The sequence below is a fragment of the Melitaea cinxia genome, chromosome 1 (assembly GCF_905220565.1).
Source record: "Melitaea cinxia chromosome 1, ilMelCinx1.1, whole genome shotgun sequence".
Lineage (NCBI taxonomy): Eukaryota > Metazoa > Arthropoda > Insecta > Lepidoptera > Nymphalidae > Melitaea > Melitaea cinxia.
This window is the reverse complement of record NC_059394.1, coordinates 7,640,819-7,662,944: the sequence shown is the minus strand read 5'-3', so window position 1 is coordinate 7,662,944 and position 22,126 is coordinate 7,640,819. Positions and strand designations below refer to the sequence as shown.

The 22,126-nt window shown below is 33.9% G+C and overlaps 2 protein-coding genes across 2 annotated transcripts; one reads left to right on the top strand and one right to left on the bottom strand.

Moving 5' to 3' along the window:
• The first annotated feature begins 7 nt into the window (after positions 1-7).
• Positions 8-4,500, top strand: LOC123660665. The gene is made up of 5 exons (XM_045595748.1): positions 8-240; positions 456-593; positions 692-772; positions 3,132-3,384; positions 3,932-4,500. Exons 1-5 carry the CDS (start codon positions 187-189, stop codon positions 4,498-4,500), a joined length of 1,095 nt encoding a protein of 364 aa, XP_045451704.1. The 5' UTR covers positions 8-186.
• A 794-nt stretch (positions 4,501-5,294) lies between these two features.
• On the bottom strand, positions 5,295-22,003 carry LOC123656075 (aspartyl/asparaginyl beta-hydroxylase-like). Its single transcript, XM_045591800.1, has 16 exons — positions 21,771-22,003; positions 21,513-21,701; positions 21,261-21,370; positions 20,385-20,657; positions 19,888-20,175; positions 19,178-19,304; positions 17,719-17,840; positions 16,135-16,240; positions 12,037-12,114; positions 11,473-11,702; positions 11,022-11,361; positions 10,673-10,770; positions 8,844-9,078; positions 8,063-8,168; positions 7,277-7,984; positions 5,295-6,362 (listed from the first exon to the last, which is right to left on the bottom strand). Exons 1-16 carry the CDS (start codon positions 21,820-21,822, stop codon positions 6,212-6,214), a joined length of 3,213 nt encoding a protein of 1,070 aa, XP_045447756.1. The 5' UTR covers positions 21,823-22,003; the 3' UTR covers positions 5,295-6,211.
• Between the last annotated feature and the right edge of the window lie 123 nt (positions 22,004-22,126).

Here is a 22,126-nt window from a genome sequence, read left to right as displayed (position 1 = left end):
TGTTTCGTATTGTCAATATATATATTTAAATTAATAATGTTATAGAATTAAGGTGTAGTATAGTACTTTTATAAACTCTTTGAGGTGTAGCGTTGTCTTAGAATACATTGTTATAATGAGAATTTTGTTAAATTTTGAATGGATTTATTATTATCGTTACAAATGAAACTGAAATAATTGTTGGCAATGGCTGTTTGTGGACTCCGAACGTTGTTACTTATTGTCTGCATATTGGAATTGGTTAGTTATTAGTTTTATTTGTACTATAAAAAGCTTCTTTCTAATTTGCTAATTTGCTTATTTACTATAAACGAGCTTATGAATACATTTAATTTATTATTGTTTATTTATTTTCATTTTCTTTTAAACCATAATGATCTTAATTTCTTTGTTAAAATGTTTTAAAAATTTTCCATTTTTTTTATTATAAAACAGACGAATTCTTTTGTTTCTAGATAGTGACACTACAAAGACAAATATTTGATTTTCTGGGATACATGTGGTTACCAATTATTGCAAATTTTGTAAACATACTTTTGATAATATTTGGCTCATTTGGTGCTGTACAATATATTACAAAATATCTTCTTGCAGTAAGTTTATTCAGCGTTTAATTGTTATTTATTAGTTTTAGTTATTTACATTTTTGATTCTAGAATTTTATAATTTATATAAAACAATTACTTTTTAGTATGCGGTATGGAGTTTTATGTGGTTGACATGGAATATATTTTTAATTTGCTACTACTTAAATCTTGGTATTCTCAACAGGGTGAGTTATATACATTTGCATAATTTTTGTGATTGTATTTATATTTATAATATATCTCTTAGTTCTTATATCATACAATAAAATTAATTGTTAAAATGTTGTAATGTGAATAGAGAGAGAGCAGAGCTGGAATTTTATGAATAATATTGATGACTATTATAATGAAGAAATTTGCACATCTGTTCATACTGTGATGAGTCATTTAATTTAATTTATAGACCCTTTTTTATTTTTGACTTGGGAATTATCATAAAAAATAATGACTCACATTCTTCTATTATCTCAGATATAATTTTGTAAAAAGTGATATTACTGTACTAAAAAGGTAACCCATATCTAATCCATCACTTAGTATTCAACGTTATTTATGGTGCTTAAGGAAGTTTCGGGATCCTGTGGCCATACAGAATATTGATGTGGACAAATTTCACAAAAAAACCTAAATTTTTTTTTACATTTTTGTAAAAACTGGTAATTACGAGATTTTTGTATAGTTACTGGTCTAAGATACAAACCTATATCGATCTTTACTGAGCTGATAATAGAATGAAATATACTTTATAATAAATTGATTATATTAGATAATATATTAAAAATGGGTTGCCTAAAAAATCCTGGAATAAGTATATTTATAAAAAAAAAAAAATAATAATAATTTAAAATTGCAATACAAGATAATAAGAAACTTTTAATCTGATCCCTGAATATCCTGTTTTAGTACTTAACTTTGCGGTATAAAATGTTTCATTTAGGCTTGTGAACCATTTAGAAGCCAGATTCATTATCTTGTTTGCATAAATATGCCGAAAGTAAAAGGTAAATCAATTACTAGAAACTATTGTTAATATCAGTACAGTGTTAGCTACATGTCAATTTTATCAAATTTTGAGGAGGAACCTCGTATAGGTTGGCTCATATTTAAAGGAGATAAAGTGGAAACTCCATTAGAACAACACCAGACAAAGGAACAAAAACTGCATCCTGCATACCAGACTTTCCTTAAAATGACTGCAGCAAGTATAAAAAAAAAATTGACAAATATTATAGGCTTCAAAAGCACCTTTAAATTGTCGTTTTACAAATTAAAATTTTAAAGTAATTATTATTTTTAAAAGTGTCTCAGCAGTCTCAGTTTTCGGATTTTGCTAGAAGTTTTGAATGCGCCCTATAAAGTAGTACCAAGTAGTTAGAATATCAGGTATGATGTCTGTCAGAACTTACCATTGTAAGTTACAGCTTGAATAAAATACCTTGTAAAGTTAAAGCATGGATACTTTGCTCACTCTCATTCCTTATTTTAAAAGTTATGTGCTTTTTAAGCTGCTTTTGCTATAGAGAAATTGACTACACACAGTGCAAAAACTGTGCAGATACCATGTTTAGCCCATAGCCTTAACTGCCTCAAGTAGACAAAAAAAAAACTACGTAGACCACTTGCTTTAAAAAATCAGACCCTATATGAATTTAATTGTTTCTGGATATATTTTACGAAAGTATACAGAGAAAAATCTAGAAATCGATCGAAAAATCAGCTGGAAGTGTGAAATTCTTGGCTCAGTAATAAACTATTAGCCCCAATAATGGCGTTACAGTATTTTGCTATAACGGCAACACAGAGAATTTTTTCCGATTCTGGCTATATAATGTCATCTAGCAAAAACCAACTTTATTTTAATACCTACTTCTAATTACGCAAAAATAATTGGTTTTATTGTCTTTAGTCGCAAACAAAAATAAAACCAACTTCAATTATATTGAGCTTTCGCAGCAATTATATTGAGCTTCGAAAAAATAGTCAAGTAAATATGCGTTATTAAAGATAACACAAAAAGTACTCGGCAGATCTCGATCAAATTCAATTGAACCAAATGACAAGCATCAGCTTTCGATTACAAAAAGAATTATCAAAATCGGTACACCAAGTAAAAAGTTGTGCGGTAACACATTTAAACATATAGTCAAATATGAACATCTTTATTTTTCAAGTTGATTAAATTTAAAAAACAAAAATATCGTTTTTTTAGAGCAATCGGTATTTGTCGGCGTTCAAAACCGTAATCGGTTCACATGACTAATACAGACGTTTCTCGTGGTCTGGTTGTTGTGCTTGTGTATTGTGTTTCCAAACAGAAGGGAGTATTAAATAATACCGGAGACTGTTAGTGTAAACCATTTATGAAGCGTTTATTTTTAGCAAATTATACAATAATTAGTAAATAACATATTTGTCAATAAATAAAAACTATACTTAAAAACCTATTTTGATTACAAATTGATAAACATAATACACAAATCTCAATGTTAAATTTCCGACTTTAATAATGCTTAAGTTCTGAAAAGAATTATTTATTTTTCATAGGAAAGTGGATTGCTGTCTTTAGGGACTGGGAGTGTTAGTTGGTGGGAAGGAAATGGTTGGGGCTGTCAACCAGTATGGGGTGAAGCCGATGGCCCTGGGACATGGAGACCAGCAAGAGTTGAAGGATGCTTCTTTCAATGGCAATATGTAGAATTAACGCAGTCTGGAGTAGCTGCTTTTCTCACTGCAACTGCTTTACCACTTACTATTTTACTAGCATATAAATCTTTTAAGAAACATAAGACTGCTACAGGTAAGAACATAGGCTTAATGTTTTTTTTTTTTAAACAAGAGGTTTACCTGATGGTAAAGGAATACCGTAGCTTATAGACGTCTACGACATTAGGAGAATCGCAAATGCGATGCCGACCTTATCCCCAATTCTCTCCAGGAGCTCTGGTCACCTTTCTCACCAACAGGAACACAACACTACTTGGAGACAGTATTATTTAGCTGTGATCTTCTGTAAGGTCGAGGTACTATCCCAGTCAGGCTGCTCCACATTTTGAGCAGGAAAGTTCCTGCTGTGCCCTAACCTCACTCAAATGTCTATTGTCAAGGAAGTTAAAATTCTATGAAGCTTTCAATTCTAAGAACATCTTTAGAATTGTGATTGTAAATTTCTCGTAGGCCTCTTTTCAGAAGTTTTACTTCTGCCGTGTGTGAATTGCACACACAGTTTTTTTTAAGTCTTCCTCTAGGCTTCTAAGAAATGAATGCTCATAACAATGAATATTAGGACCTTTTGTAACTTTTTTATATTTTTGGATTATTCAAGTGATTTTTTTTTATTATTACAGATAAAGGAACATTAACTCGCCGTCAAGTTTACACTATAGAATTAAGTCCCACCGAGACAAATGTAAGTGAAAGCTCTCTTAAACCGATGACACCTCGTCGAGTGAAACGTCGGTCGGGATCCAGAGGAACCGGTTCGTCAGTACGCAGATCGCGGCGGTCTTATCGGAACGCCGGTTACCTGGCCTCCACCGCGTCGTTGCCGCACGACACGCGACCCACGCGACCAACCTCCGCACACTCGTCGTACTCTAATTTCCACGGCGCACGACCCTCCTCGTACCACGTACCCGACGCGGAATCAATTTCGAGATCCCAAGAAGTATACGAACCTCCGCCGCCGTTGGAGTCGATTCCGATAATGAGCAGTAGAGCCGACACGATACGACGCAGTAGGAATATGGGTAGAGATGTCGTGGGCCCGTACAACGAGCCGGGCGGAACGTTCGCGCGCGGCTGCGGCGGGGCGGCGGGCGAGGCGCCGCGCGCCACGCCGCAGGCGCCCGGCCCGCCCGCCTACCAGCCGCTCGACGACGTCTACAACATGCAGCTCAACGGTTATCAAAACTGACCTCCCTCCATTGTTGTTTTACGTGTATTAATACATAAGGTACTTAAGAATCTCTTTAGTCGTTGCCGTTATTGTATGAGATACATTCCTGACGATATAGAATATAAGCTTTAATTTTTTATGACTTTCTAGTACAAATATGTATTATTTATCAGTAATTAAATATTTTACATTTTTAATTAGATCTGTTTTGAACACGAGAATTTCGCGCATTGTAAATGTGTGATTTGACTAATAAAGGTATAAGAATTACTAAATTAAGTGACTATTTAGAAACAAGCACGCACATTTTTATATCACTGAATATTTCTCCTATAGTTTCAATAGTGTTTTTGTAAAATTTACAACGATAACTTGCCATAATTTTTTGTCCTTTATTATATGTAACTATTTTTAAATATTATAGGTCATTTAACATTCTCAACATACTTTTACGTACTTTAATGTACGTTACTTGTTGTATTTTAGAATGTAGCCAATCACTTTTGTACTGAATGTTTCTTCTATTTTCTTAAAAAGCTAAAGATATACGAAAAAATAAATTCTAATCCGTCCATTAGATTATAAATGAAAGAAATTAAACGTAAGAAATGTTTTTACACTAAGGAATTGTTACATTTATAAGCATTAAGAATTGTATTAAATTAAAGAAACACCCAGATGATTTTAGTCACATTCCTTCACATTTGGACCATATTTTTTAAGTGTAACACAAGACGAGCTTTATTAGATTAAGTGTAATTATATTGTTTTTTAAAAAAAAAAAATGATGTTTAGACCAAATAAATAATTCATTGAAAACATATATTTTTATTAAAATAAAAGAAACTAACATTCGAGCGTTGTAATTATATTTTAGACTGAAATGTCTAAAAACAAAGACAAGGAATTTTTTACTTTATTTGTTAGTAACAGTGGATATGAAGAATAAAACTTACTTTAAAATACCAAATAAAAGCTTAAACTACACATACAACATCAGTTATTATATTTCTATTAAATATAAATGTACACATGGGATTAAATTAACATATAATGTATTTATAAGCAGAAATGCAAGATCAATGTTGATTTAACAAAAATATTGTAGCAGTATTTTTAATTAAACTGTTTAATTAACCTACAAAATATTCCAATAGAAAATAGTGTTGATTTTGTGATTCACTTGAATGCATTTTCAGCTACACTTTGTTTATATAATAGTATAACAATTATACAGACTAGCTTTATATAGTAACAGTAACACATTATCTGAGTTCATTAATCGGTCCAGCAACTGTTTCAATGAAAAATTTTGTGAAAAAAAAAAATTCAATTATTGTAATAAACAAATTACCGCAGTGGAGCAGTGTGGTGGACAAAGCTCCAGACCCTTCTACTCAGAGAAAGAGACCCCAGCAATGGGATGTTACAGGCTGAATCAATCACAAATTATGTTCCCGATAAGCAATAATAATAGAAGTTATCATTTTCATGAATATTATAGGAATGATTAGGGGTCGTCAATTAATCACATGATGTTTTTAGTAACTTTTAATCCCACTTGGTGATGTGTGGCCAGGTTTTAGGATAGGTTGTATATCTCAATATAGTCCTCTCCAACCAAGTCCTTACCAAACTCCTCCGTCCCCTTTCGAGCCTCACGTGATTGATGGACAAACCCCTTTCCATCCGTTAGATGGCGGGAATTTTTTTAGTTATGTTTCGTCCGTCAGATGGCGGGTAGCGTGCGGCGCTCATGTGCACTGAGGTCAGGGTGCCACAGGTCCACGATGAGCACGAGGCGCGTGCCCGTGCCGTTGTGCCACACTTCATGCTCGAAACTGTCGTCGAATATGAACGCCTTTCCTACTTGCCATTGTCTGGAAAATTTATTAAAGTTTTATTGATTTTTATACCGTAGTTTCTATTTTAGTTTTGAACTTATTATTAAACTAAGAAAAAGAATATATTTTAAAGATTTTAAGGCTAACGTAAACGTGAGAAAATACTTCTATATCTGATTACAACTTTTGGAGTAATCTTTGATAATGCGTTTTTACTTGACTATTTTTTCGTCAATTACGTTGTAATATTACTTGTCGATGAAATTAAAGTAGTTTTTTTTTCGTTTGCCAGCAAACACAATTATTCAATTAACATTCCTCAAAACACAAAAAAAAAAAACACACACAACAACAAAAGTATCAATACTTCTATTTATGGAATACTTTTGTGTTTGTACTAGATACCTAGAAGTGTCGATACTTTTGTTTTGATACTTTTATGAGTACGATAGTTTTTTTCGATACTACATATTATCGCTTCAGCCTGTAATATCCCACTACTGGACATAGGTCTCTTTCTCCATGAAGGAGAAGGATCAGAGCGTAATCCACCACGCTGGTCCAATGTGAGTTGATGGATTATTTCCTTACTATGAGTAACGATCGCTATCAGGTGTACATGATAACAACCGGGACTGACGGCTTAACCTGCTCCTCTCCGAGGCTACGATGGAGAGACCCACAAGGACTGTACAAACACTCAGACCACGGCAAACACCCGTATGGCCGATACAAATTTTTGTCATGTGCGAGGATCGAACGCGCAACCGCCAGCGCAACAGGCACAATTCATGGCTGTGACCGTTGCACCAACGCAATACTACATATTATCTGCGATCTTCTGTAATGTCGAGGATCTTCCCCAGGCATGCTGGTCCAGATTTTCAGCAGGATATTTCTTGCTGCGCCCCTGCCGTACCTCGATAGAACAAGATGACATAGACAAGCACCTGGTCTCGTCGTGCACGCGTATGTAGGTGCCGGCGGTGTTGCTGAGCGCGAGGTGCAGCCGCAGCCGGCAGTTGGTGGGGCCGGTGTGCGCGCGCACGTGCGAGCCGGCGCGCAGCGCGCTGAACTTGACCTGGCCGCGCCGGCAGCGCGCCGCCGGCTCCGCGCGCACCGCCGCGCACGTGGCCCGCGCGCGCGCGCACCGCCCCCCCACCTCGCGCCCCTGCACGAATAGATCCAACTGCGACCACTCGCCCCTCTCCAACAGCCCTTCCTTCTCTAGCTCGTAGAGCGCCGTCGCCGCTTCGCCCTCCTTTAGTATCTCTCGCCACGATTTCTCGAGGGCCTCGACCAGTTTGACGTAGGGCGTCTCCTCCACGGGCCACCAGGGCCGGCTTCTGAGGCGCGGTACATTGTAGAGGGAGCGCTGGTGAGGGGACAGGAAGTGCCCTAGCTCGGCGCCCCTGCGGTGCACTTCGTGCGCTTCGTCCTTCCGTCCGAGTTGAAGGAGCGCGTCTCCTAGATGGTAATAAAACCGAGCCTCGTTCGCGGCACCCGCATCGCCGTCTAGAGCTTTCTTTAGATATACGACGGCTTCCTCTAGTTTATTGTGGTGGTTTTTCAAAACGAAACCGTAGTGAGCGAGAGCAACGCGATCGTTTGGCCACAGACGAAGTGTTTCTTTCAACACCTCGTCCGCTAAGTCCGCCCTGCAACAAATTGAATGACGTTAAAATCTAATCTAGCTATTTATTTACAACAATTATAACAGTCGATTTTTAATTTACCTGTTAGCCATTAAAAATGAAATTGTTAGATTATTACGGTAGTTTACGTTGCGAGGAAATCTTCTTATCAACATTCTGTAAATGGGCTCAGCGTTTAGGTATGTACCTGCAAATAAAATCATATTGACATTTTATAAACCTACTAGCCGACCTGGCGAACTTCGGACAGCATAATATTTTTTCTTGAATATAATAATTATGCATATCGAAATAAAATATAGCCTAATAGCCTATCTTTCAAGTTGGATCAAACTGTACAAGTTAGGTAAATTTGATTAAAATCGGTTTAGTAGCTTAGAGGAGTTTAGATTTAGATTTCCATCGCGGGTAAACAACGTGACGCGCTATATATATTTATTACAGCTTTTTCACAAGGTTTCGCTTATTACGTCGCGTATTAATATTTATAATTGAATATTTACAATGGAAATAGGTTAACTCTTTCTAAAAGTTAAAAAATAAACCTTAAGATTCAACACCGATTAAGATAAAAACTTTAACTAAGGTAGGGTAGAGCAGGAAATATCCTGCTCAAAATCTGAAGCAGCCCGACTAGAGAAGTACCCCTCCCCCCCTTACAGACGATCACAACTAAATAATACGGATTTTAGGCAGTGTTGTTTTCTTGGAAGTTCCTAAGGTGACCAGAGCTCCGGGGGGTGATTGGGGGAGGATTGGCAATGCCTTTGCAATGCTTTTGGTTTTGCAGGTGTGCCGTACGCTTACTTGTCGAACTAGTTATATATAAAAAAAAAAGTATTCAAAGATACCTCTGTCTTACCTCTAAATTGTATTCTATCAAGCGCTCGATCGGCAACTTCCACAAGTTTCCTATCAGAGAGACGCTCATTCATTTTGAGAAGGTGCAGATATGCCGATATAGCTCCGGAGAGGAGGCGGTTGTCTCTCCGCGCGTGGGCGGCGGCGTCCAGCGCCCGCGCGGCCAGCCAGCGCGCGCGCGCGCTTCCGTCCAGCGCCGCGGCCGCCGCGCGCCGCCCGCACGCATCCCACTCCCCCTCCACACGTTAGTGATTAATACTCACACGAGTGTCCACACGACACTACCGCCGGCCGCAGGTAAAAGGGTAATTATATCGAAATCACAGAAAATTGAATTCACGGTTTTTGATTTGTTTGAAATTAATAAATCGTATCATATTACTAATGTAGGTTTAATAAAGTTTTGTGATATATTTTGAAGTTGTATTCATAAATATATGCAATATCGTCAAAAAAAAAAAAAAAAAAAAAAAAAGAGAAAAAAAAAACGATTATTCCCTTTTACCTAAGTACGGCAGAGTACATATTCACGCAACATAACATCTTTTGCTAGTACTGGATATTGATAAAACTCTAGGATTTATGATGCAAGGACGAGCAGGGTTACTCGAAGAATGTTACTAAATCACTCAGAATAAAAACGTTTGATAAATGTGGGTTATTATATCTAGGGGATGTCTAAACTATTAAGTCATCGATATATTGAACGGGGAGCATTACGCAGGGTGCGGGCGTAAAGCACAACCGATTAAATATATCAAGGAAATTTAGGAAATAAAAATGGCACAACGAGCAAAGAAACAGTTAGTGTTAAATGTTAGACTAGCCAATCCTGGAAAATAAAAACTATATTTGACTTTGCAATTTGTATTTGATTCCAGTGCACATAGGTCTTCTTATTTTATAGCGTAACAGTTAATCGTACTTCTAGAAGATAGATAAAAATGAATCGTACATCAGATTGAGATAAACCAATCAGAACCAATCAGACGGCAGATTTTTCGTAATAGGTATAAGAATATAAATTGAAATAAACAAACAGACAGAAACTAAATTTAAACCAAAAATTGGCATTATATAAAGAAATATACAAGTTTTGAGATTAGCCCAAAAGTATATTGTAGCTGCTTTATTAGGTAAAAACCCTAATTTTTTGATTATGCCAAAAAACAAATATTTTTAAATTTGTGTGCAAAATCGAGTTCGCAAAAAATTATCGATACAATTTATCTAATCAAATGTTCTCCAATCTCTGCTCTCAAAATGGTTATACCCGAATCATACAAATGGTTGAAATTACTATAATTTAATGTTAACTATTTATATAGTTTGTAATATTGGATTGATTTTTAACATTTTATTACGCATAAAACATATTGTTGGTATATTCTTTCAAACATGCAAATTAAAGATGGGACGATAGTAGATAGAAAATCCATGCAAAAAAAGCGCTCAATAAAATAAAGTCACACAGTCGAATACACCAACAAATGTTTATCACATTGAAACCTCGTTTCAGATAAAATCATTGATTGATATTAAAGAAAGAAAATCCACTACTGTTTCTTCCCATATACAAAAATAAATGTGATCGATTGCGTTGTATCGATTTTACAAATGACCAGACCTCGACAAATCTTTAGACATACAAATATTTTTTATGTGCGGGAATCGAACCCACGAGCTCTACCACATCAGTTAATTGCTGTTTTCACGGCACGAACTTGTTTCAATTCACAAACTCTTATGAATGATAAATCTCACCTCCTACATAGAGAAAGAGCCTATGCCCAGCAGTGGGACTTTACAGGTTAAATCAATCAATCTCACCTGACGAAGTTCGTCCTCAGCGAGGTCGAGTTGTTCACGCCAGTAGGAGTCGCTCGGCTCACCAGGCCATTCGTCGTCTATGCTATTTCCTCCATCCTCTGCAATCAAACGATACACCCATTCATAATCCTATACATAGCTTACCATGACAGGATTTTTTTTAATATTGATAGAAAGTTCATTTCTTGTGGTCATGTACGTTTTAGGACACTAAGTTAAATAAATAATCATTAATTTCACTCACACTTTGTTAGTCACACTAATACGGACAATCGGGTTTAGTTCACTCATGCGGCACTAGAGCATCGATATACATAGCAAAGGACACACTCTAACAAGTTTTGTTTACTGTGTTTTCCAGGTCTTTCCGGTTCCGGAAGACGGCCGTATTTGGCTTCTAACCGACTTAATAACTCCGCGTCATCGACATCAGATATTTCTTCTTCTTCGTCGTCCTCTTCTTCCTCTTCTTCGATTTGTTCATCATCTATAATTTCAACGTCATCCGGAACTTCCGGATCCGACTCTTCGTCCTTCTGTTCTGAAATCGGAGACTTGTGTTCTGGTAACTTTTGCTGAGAAATCATTTTAGCCGGTAGCACATCCTCTTCTTCTTGTTCTTCTTCTTCTTCTACTTCTTCATCGTCGCTATATAATTCTTTTTCCTCTTCGTCTTTTTCCTCTGTAACCTGACATAAAATATTACTAATATTTTTCATCAATCGGCAAATTCAATTATATATGTTAGGGGCATTCAACAGAATGAAATTATAACAATATAATTTATATATTGTACTTACTTTTTTCACATCTGATGTCTTTTCTTCTGGTTTATTATCTGATTTTTGCAAAGGTTCAGATTTTGTGACTGGATATGGTTTTTTGAAAATTTCTTCCTCAATTTCTTGACGTTTTGGAGGCGGTGACCTCTGTTGAGATATATTAGTCGCTATATCTTCAACAATGGTCATACGTCTATCTGTCACAGAGGCCGAGTCTTCCCTTGAAGGTTCTTCCGATTCAGGCGCATCTGTTTCGGGAGATTGACAATATAACTTCTAACAATAATTTCAAAATATTCTATTTAAATTAAAGCCTTTGACACTAAAATTTATTTACTGTCTTTCAAAACTAGTTATGTTTTTACGTAATTTTTTTAACTATATTCAAAGGGTTGGAATAAATATTAGTCGCAAACTGTTTAGTTTTATTTATTTTTTTACTATTACACAAGTGTCGGCGTAATCGTTACTTGATATATTGTGCATTTTATCAACTTTTTGACTATGTCACAAGATTAGACAAAAATGTATAAAGTTACTTAAAGAACTGCTTAGTTGTATGATAATATAAGATGTACGCACCGCGACGTGTCGTGGCGCGGCGCACGATCGCGTTCGTGGCGACGAGCAGCGCGCCGCCCACCGCCAGCTTCAGCCACACTGCAACACACGCGCCACACGCTTTTACTTTAACACTGCACCTATGCCTTAACGCAGGTAAATAGGTAGGCTTTGACCTATATATTTTTATTGGTGAAGAGCCCTCTAAATGCAGTAACTAGCAGTTCCGTTCCGATGGCCAAAAGTATCTTCTTTATCTATATATTTTGCGTCAGATGTGATTGTGTAAACGAAATAAGCGAATATAAAATAAGGAACGCCTTTTAAAAAAATGATAGTCGATTTTTTCTTAAAGTTGCGGTGATTGAGTAAAATAACCCGTTATCGAACAGAGACTTAAAACAGTGTATTCGTTTTACTAGAATTATTTTTCTTCGAAACGAAGGGTCTGTATCAAGTCAATTATTTTTGGTTATTTGCGACAGTTATATACTCTCTATTTAATGTACGTATATCAAGTTTTAAATAACTTAAAATTACCAAATAATTATTTTATTACCACAAACAAATGAGAGTTATTCAATTATTGCTATATTGCATTATTAATAAAGAACAACTAAGACGAAGCGTTGGTATCATTTCAGAAATGTACACAGCTGATATTCACATTGAGATATGACTCCAGTAGGTATAAAATGTAGCTGGCTTAAATCTGTTCTATTAAATCATTAAATTATGTATAGAAACAAAATAAAGTAAAATATTTATTTTCGCACGTAAAATGCTAATTATTTCGATCTAGTATGTGATAAATTGTCTGGCAAACGAAAAGTAATATAACATACAAATCGTAAAAACGTCACAAGTTATGTAAGAGCATCATTTAATATTACCTTCCATTCGAGCGAAGTCACGAAACATATCTAAACCGTGTGAAATTATCGAATTCATATTTGATTTTAGCATGTAAATATTTTAAACAATTCATACGTGCACCTCTCAAGCTGCAATGACACAAATAAGCATGTTTAATGAGAGAGCGGTAAGCGTGGGCGGCGAGAGAAATTACGACAACAAACGACATGATATTTTCGCTTCAGTTACGTATATATAACGTTTTAAATTTTAGACACAGTAAATTTTAAACTTTCTACTTTTTTAAATCTGTGCTGAAAACTTTTTTACCAACACCTCTTTTCTCAGACAATTTTCCATTAACGTGATCCACCAGCTAAATTTAATAATTTATCAATTATACTAATCTACACCAGTAGTTGTCTAACATACCGAAAATAGTTCCAATAAAATACGTGTGACATTTGTTCTGAACAACTGTACAAAATCAGACATTTTTTGAAGTAAAACTTCTTTACGCACGCTTGACTTGGGAAGTAAGCAAGTGAAAGCGTCACGATAGCGTTACGAAAAGTGAGAGAGAGAGAGAGAAAGGAGGCGGCTCCTCGGCGTTTCTACGGGACGACGGACTATTGACAAGGAGACGTGGTTGTGGACTGACCGAGTGAAGGTGGCGATTCGAGCAAAGAAGACTGCTTTTATTTATTTAGGAATTAAGATCATGTGTCACACTATGAAGCTCTTCGAACGTATTATCGACCTCAGGCTTCGTCAGGAATGTGCGGTCTCTGACTGTCAGTATGGATATCAGCCAGGTTCTGGCACTATAGATGCCATTTTTGACCTTAGAAATTCGATGGAGATCATTATACAGGGACAAAAGGCCTTTGACTGTGTGCCATGTCAAAGTATCTAGTGGGCATTACGATTAAAAGGCTTGCCTGAAAACCTGCCTCCGTTGTTAGAACCTCTGTTGGCGAAACCAGTTCCTTTTTTTAAAATAAATATAAATATAAATCCACAGGCTATAATCCCCGTGCTTTTGTTATTCCAATTTTTATTTTTGTTAATAATCGTTACTTGGTACCTACATAACTGCAGCTTACATCAAGAAAATCAATTATTCTAGCTTAGTGTCCCTAATGCAGACGTGAGTCCACCGACCAAAATTACGCTAACTTAATTGATATCTTACATGGAAAAAGATATAGATATTTTTTTTAAATATTATTATTATTATATTGCACCTTACCTTAATTATTATTGTCATTATTATTATTATTATTATGATCTATGTTTATAGATACACTTACTTGCTATCTATAATATATGTAAACTAATTTTCTAGTTACCGTATATGTACACTTATAACTTACTTGGCTTACTTACAATATACACTTAACCTATGTTATTATTAGTAAGTTATTTTTTTTTCTTTTTATCCGTTTTTCTGTTTTTTTTTATTATTTTATTTTTATTTATTTATTTTTATATTAAACCCGTTCGTTAGCAGTGGTCGTCATGTCGTGAAGCAGGATGTGAGAGTAAATAGTTTAAAACCCTAGAACGATGCAAAAAATCGCGGAAAGCGGAGAAGCTTTAAGTGGGAGGCAGACCCTGGCAATAAAAGCTGGGATTAATGATGCCAAGCAGAAGAAGAAGAGAAAGAGAGAGTTACGTTTCGTAAGTTTTACATCAGTCGTGTGGTCTAAAGCACACTTGTTTTTTGTGTTCGTTATTGTCAGTACAAGGTTTGTACAAATAAATATAAATAAAAAAATAAAAAAACCAGTATACAGTTCGTCAGGTCAACTACTACAACTAACTAACAATATTTAAGATGTGTAATTCTCTAATTTAACAATAATAATTGTAAATTTGGGTCTACAAACAAACTATAAAGGGACAAAATAGCCAGTTTGGCCGAACATTTGGTTCAAATGGCCAGAAAACAATAATTAATATATAATTAATACTTAATAATTAATTATTAAGTATTTTGTGTCTTAGTATGTCTTGCGGCGCTTCGGGAGTGCGAGGCGACTGGTCCAAAATATAAAGCCAGGGAACGTTTAATTTGGCCGGACTGGCATTCAAAAAGCCTAACTAACCTATCCAGCTTTATCCGGACGCCTGCCAACCCTACATATATACAAGAGAAATAATGTGTACAGAATGTGCTATAAAAGGTCGCCTCGACCTAATTTTTGTAAGGTATGAAATGAAAGATAGTTTTTTTAGATATCATTTTATTTTTATAAAGGGCTTTATAAAATGTAAATTTTCATTATTCAATTTTGATTAAAAACAAAACCGTGTCAAAAACCACATTCATGCAAAAAAAAACTTAGTAAAAAAACTTAACAGGTGATAAATAAAACAAAATCTTTGGTTATTTGTTATCCAAGATCAATCATCAAATCATCATCGATCATCAAATTCCATTTTTTTTAACAATTATCGAACGTTTTTCATTTGTATAGTTGGTAGGAACTGGTGAATAATACAAACAGTCAATCACAATTATTACCACAGTAATTATAATAACTCATAATGTTTAGGTACATTTTAGATTATTAGAAATTAATTAAAATAGTCATATTAAAAGTTATTTTATGTTAGTTTATACGTAAAATCATATCACTAGGGCTAGGTTAGATTTTTTTATTAGTGTAGTTATTATACGCAAAATTAGTGATGCATAGATTTAAAGTACGAGAGGAGAAGATAAAAACGTCGTAAATTATTTTGAAAAATCTTAATATTGAATGTGACTTTTAATTGTAAGCGCAGATAAAGAAACTTCAAAACAGTACAATGATTGTAAAAAAATAAGAGATTTTTCTTAATGACCCACGCTTTATGTTGTTAGTTGGTAAATAAGCCTGTTAATCAGCAACCCTTATCCTTATAAGAGTAAAAGCAAAATATGGGGCAGCCCGACTGGGGTAGTACCTCGACCTTACAGAAGATCACAGCTAAATAATACTGCTTTCAAGCAGTATTGTGTTCCTGTTGGTGAGTAAGGTGACCAGAGCTCCTGGGGGGGGGGGGGGGGATTGGGTCGGCAACGCGCTTGCGATGCTTCTGGTGTTGCAGGCGTCTATAAGCTACGGTAATCTCTTACCATCAGGTGAGCCGTACGCTAGTTTGCCGAACTAGTGATATATATTTAAAAAAAAACAGTGGGTCCATTAAAGGCAGTTAAAGCATAGGAGTTTTTAAACAATGAAGCTGTTAATATTACTACTGAATGTTACTCACTGTGGGATGCTTGAGCCTCCTCTCTGCGAAGTTCCTCCTGCTTCTTCTCGTATTCTTCTTCTTCAGCTAGCGTGTCTATTGGTTTTTCTGTTACTTCATCTTCTATCTGTTTAATATAAGGTGACATTAAGTTAGAGATATTAAACTTTTAACAAATATTATTGATTGTACTGACACGGTTATTTGAGATAATCAATTTTACAATAAGACTACCGCTCTCCGGGTTTTTTTTTTTATAAAAATATACATTTAAACTTGTGTAACTACTACTAATATTATTAAAATATTCTAGATGTGTTAAGAGTTCAATTACAGTCGCCCTTCGTAACTGTGACTCAAATAATATATGGGTTGTCTGGAAGAAATGGCTTATTAGCCATAAGTCCGCCCATTGTACTTCACTGTCTGTAACTATCTTTATGCTTTTTTTTGTAATATATTTGTGGTGTACAATAAAGCATAAAATAAATAAACAATATAATACTTGTTATTTTACTAACTTATTACTAGCACTAGCTGTGCCCACGTCTTCGTCCGCGTGGAATAGTGACTTTGAACAACATTTTTTGGATATATCTTTTCGTTAATTTTGGATTATAAACACCGTCGTTTGGGTATTAACATGTTCAACGTGATTTTTTAAATTGGATTAACTTTTTTATCTATGAACCGATTGACATGAAATAAACACTAAATATTAAGTGAAGCTTACCACAATATAATTAGTGAAAACCACGTCTAAATAGGATAAGCCATTTCTGAGATTAGCGTGCACAAACGCATAGACAAACAGACAAAAATTCTAATAAGCATTGTTTTGAGTGGTATTTGCGTTGATAAAGGCCCCAATAATATTTTTTCTCATATATCTTCCATGTAAAGACAGCGATCCGATATTTTTTTTATTATATGTATTGATTTTAAACTTGTGTAAAATTTTTTTAAATTGTTTTTTTTTTATATACTAAATTTTAGTAGAAGTCACACGAGTATAAGTCAATCAGCGTTGTAGTGAGCGCCGTCAATAGCACAAGGACCCTCGCCAAAGGCCTAGCTCCCGACGTGAAATAAAATTTTATTTAACATCTATGTAAATACATTTACTACTTATAGTTAGTTACTCTAAGTGCTTTATAATAATTATTTTTAATATATCAAACAGATTCTGTTTTAAAACTTTTCTGTACTTGGATAAAGTGTCGTGGGCGCCAAAAACATTCGCTTCAGCCTGTAATATCTCACTTCTGGGCATAGGACTCTTTCCCCATGTGGAAGAAGGATTACAGCTTAATCAACCGTGCTGCAGGTTGGCGGACATATTCCCTACTATGAGTAACGATCGCTATCAGGTGTACATGATAACAACCGGGACCGACGGCTTAACGTGCTCTCCGAGGCAGGGAGGGGAGACCCATAACGACTGCACAAATACCCAGACCACGGTAAACATCTGTATGGCCGCCTATACAAATGTTTGTCATGTTCGGGGATCGAACCCGCAACCACCAGGTCAACAGACCAGTGCTGTGACCGTTGCGCCAACCCGTCGTCAAAACAACTAGTAGGTATTAACTAAATATTTACCTCAACAAAAGGCTTTCCTACGGGTGGTGTTGTGATGCGCTCTACTGGCGGTTCATCATCGTCTGCCTGTAAATAATCTTCGTCGTGTTCATCTCCTTGTGTATCATCTTCTTTTGATACATCTAAAGTTTATTGAAAAAAAAATATATATATATATATATAAATTAGAAACGAGATAGTAATCAGGAGTAAAGACTAACAAATAAAATATATACTAGGTAATAGTGCAATTGTTGTGAAGCAAATTTGTCGATAATTATAAATAAATTTTGACATTTTTTTTTAATTTTTAGCAGACTCAATCGTCCATTCGTCAATTCGTCTGGATCAATAATGGTACAAGAACAATAATACGGGATAGCAGAATCTACAAATATCAATCTAACAATCTAGTTAATGCTTTAAACTTTAAACTGATAGTATACTCACTATTTATCTATACTAATATTTTAGAGGGAAATTTTTAACTTTGTAGGGGGTAATATTTGCAAATACTAATCTGATCATGAAAATTCTTTCACTAATAGAAAGCTACACTATTTAAGAGTGATAAAGGCTATATTTTATTGTTATTGAACACAAAAATTCTATGAAAAATAATAGTAGTGTAAATCAAGTCGGAGAAATGCGAGTGAGATGACAACTTTATATTTGCATGTATTTTCACAGATCCTCTAGTAAAATAATAAAGCCCTAAAAATTAACAAGTATTCAATAATTCTTATGTATTTAATTTTATCTTACACAAATTTAATTTAATATTAATTTATTAATATACTTTCTAGATCTTAGAACATTATCATGTTTGTATTTTTTTTTATCCAATATTTCTAAAGAATTAAATCTATCAAGCTTCCAAGCTCTTTTATACCTAATTTATATTATCTTATCTAATAGGCTAACATTATAAAGCGGAAGTTTCGTCTGGTTGGACTGGTATGATTTTATATTATTGTGTTAGAAAGTCTGCTTATCAGTAAAGTTTATTATCTGTCACAATACGAAAAATAAAAAGGAATCAAACAGATTTGACTTTTAGACTTTTCTGTACTTGGGTAAAGAGTTGTATATAAATAAGTATAAACGTAAAAGAAACTGCTCGGGTTGTCTGACTTTTAAATCATGTATGTTAAGGTCCATAAATGTAACTGAAATTATCAGTTATCTGTAATAAAAATCCAATCTAAAAGTTTTGGATAATTTCGGTTCGGGAGGAGTCTAAATAATACAATTACTTTTAATGTATACTCAGTCAAACCAAGAAAATCCATACGCATCCTTCTTACTGTTTTAATTTTACTCACTTAATAATGACTTGATAAAGAAAAGAGAAAAGAAATCCTTTTAGGATTTTACTGAATTTATATTCGAAACTGATATAATATTATTGATATAGCACAATTATCCCTAACAACCCAGACAATGTTAAAATAATGAAGTATGTTTATAATAAATTTACCTTCATCTTGTTGGCTGTCTCGTGTAGATAGTGCTTCGTGTGTGTCTTCATTATCATCAACTTCTCCCTCTATATGCTCTATCTCTTCATTGTCGTCGTTATCATCGTCGTTTTGTTCGTCCGTTTCCTGTAGATACAAATTATTAAAACATTTTTTTATTTTAAGTTATTATATTATCACTAGCTTCTGCCAGTAGGACCAGTAGTTTCTGAGATGAACGCATTCAAACAAACAAACAAACTCTTCAGCTTTATAATATTAGTATAGATTCTTCACATTATTAATAACTTCATATTTATAATAAAATTTTCTGCTTGTTAAAATCAAAATACATATTTAAATTAAATTTTCTGCATTAGTTTGTATTGTACAATTATTATAGTGTTATGAACACATTTTATTTTTTCAATTTTGCTACAATAACAATTCTAAAAAATGAAAGAAAAAAAAAAACAATCATCACATAGATTATGCTAAAAACGTTATTATTTGGCTCTAAAACATCAAAAATGAAGTTAGTTATAAATACATAATAAAATCTTTTATTAAAAATATGTATAAAAAAAATTATATATGTAAAATCTTCATTTTTTTTTAACAAAAACCAGAATTACAAACAAAGCTTTAAATCAGTTAGTAGCCAATCATATCAAAATATTAAATTGTTAACTGTATTCACACAGTTTCATTCGCTATTATTTTTTTGCACCTCATAATTATTTTCCTGAGAGGTATCTTGTTCAATTTTATCGTATTTATTACTTTCATCATCGACCTCATCATCTTTGTATTCATCATCTTTGTATTCATCGTCACCTTCATCTTCATCACTTCCATCATCTTCATTTCGATCATCATCATCATCATCATCTACTTCATTACTTAGATTATTGTCTTCTTCATTTTCATTACTTAATTCGTCTTCGCTATTTTCTTCTAAACCATTTTGTTCTTCATTATATTTATATTGACTATAAGCTATGTCCTCATTGATATCCTGTTCAATACAAGCATTTGAAAAAATATCAATTTACTAATTATTCTAATTATACTAAGGTAAAACTGAAAGACAAAATAAGTTATTGATTAAAAAAAAAAAAAAAACAATTGAAGTCTGCCTCTTCATGTCTTTTACATGAGTTCACAGACTAGATGGTACAAAATTCAAAACACAAATTTGAAAGGTAAATATATCCACAATCACACCTCGTCATTCGAATCCTGTAAGTTTTCTTGACTTTCATCATAATTTTCTTTGTTTTCTTCTTCCTGTCTCTCTTCATTTTCATCTTCATCACTCTCAATATTTTCATCTTCATCACTCTCAATATTTTCATCATCATCATCTTCTTCATTTTCCTCGTCTTCTTCAACAGCATGTTCCTCATTTTCCTCGTGGCTCTCATCTTCATCTATATCATGTTCATCATCCTCCATGTCTTCATGCTCAGAATCAGCATGGTCATCAGTATCATCATCCTAAATTTTTGTGATCAGTTTGGAAAAAAAAAATTGCAAACAAAATTTTTAATCTTATCTTAAGTAGATTATTATGTCAAATTATGTAGTAACTTTACAAATAATACGATTTGTAATTTTATATGGAACAACACTAACAACTTTTAAGTAGTGTAGGGTCTTTTAAGAAGTATAGGGCAGTGATAAGATAATCATGATGATTTCTATAGTTTATTATTGGGATTAAAATAATAAGAATAGAATCATTGGATACAAAGACAAATCAAATAACTGCATACTTTTACATCTTAATACCAAGAGCAAATACTAGTAATGATATTTATTATATTAATTACTCATTTTTGAAATGATAGTGTGGTTTAGCAGAGTATGAAAATGCTAAACAATAAATTTTGTATATTTTGTAATTTTTTGTATCTGTGTAAAATGGAAAAAAACAACATTTGTAAAACGATCAGGATAACTGGTAAACATTCGTAAAGAAATTATTACTTATATATATTTTTTTTAAAAATAAATGTTGATGATTCTGTTGCCTTTTATAATAAAATGAACTGCGAAAATTTTATATAATCAAAAAGACATTGAATATGACAAACTTACAGGGTGCTTCAACTCTAAAGTATGTTCATCGTGATGGTCATCATCAGGGGCATCTTCCAACCATCCTTCCAAAACACCAGAATATCGAGACTCTACTGAGTTTGCTTCCACTGAAATAGAAATATGTAACCATTAACCAATGCATCATATGCATAAAATTTAATTAACTTAAAAATGAACTACTTAATATATATTTTTTATAAAAGTTGTCAATTTCTAGAAAATTAGTATATTCGTACATAAATTACTTACATTCAGTAAGACCTCTGTTTTCTAGTATAATTAATCCAATAAGAGTAGCCAGAACAGCCAGAAGCGAAAAGAATATAATTTTAGCACACCAATGTCCCCCAGTGCCATGATCATGATGAGAGTGTATGAAGACATCACCCTCGCCCAGTGCTGCTGCTGTACCACGAGGCTCCTCTATACCTAATTCATCTAAAATTATACCGCAAAAATTAGTAATGGTTAAATTAAATCTCGATAACATGCAAGTGTATTTCTTACCTTTCTTTTTCTTTTTATCTTTCCGCTTTCTTGGCTGTACATCTCCTGACATGTTTTAGTTTAATCTGACGCTCTTTAAGCGGCAGAAGATTAATTTTTATTGTTTCATAACCCTGAGTAAACAATGGAAGTACAATGAACTTGCAAATAAGTAACTAATCTTAAAAGATTCCAAATGCGCAGTTTTGATGAGCATATAGATGATTATTGGCGCACGTTGTAATATTAAAATAACCTACATAACAAAGTATCACTACCTAGTCGTTTCTTGAATTTATTTTAGAATTTAACCTAAAAATAACCGGGAAAGACAGCTGGGAAAACAGGAAATAGACAGGTGAATTGAAGCATAGTAT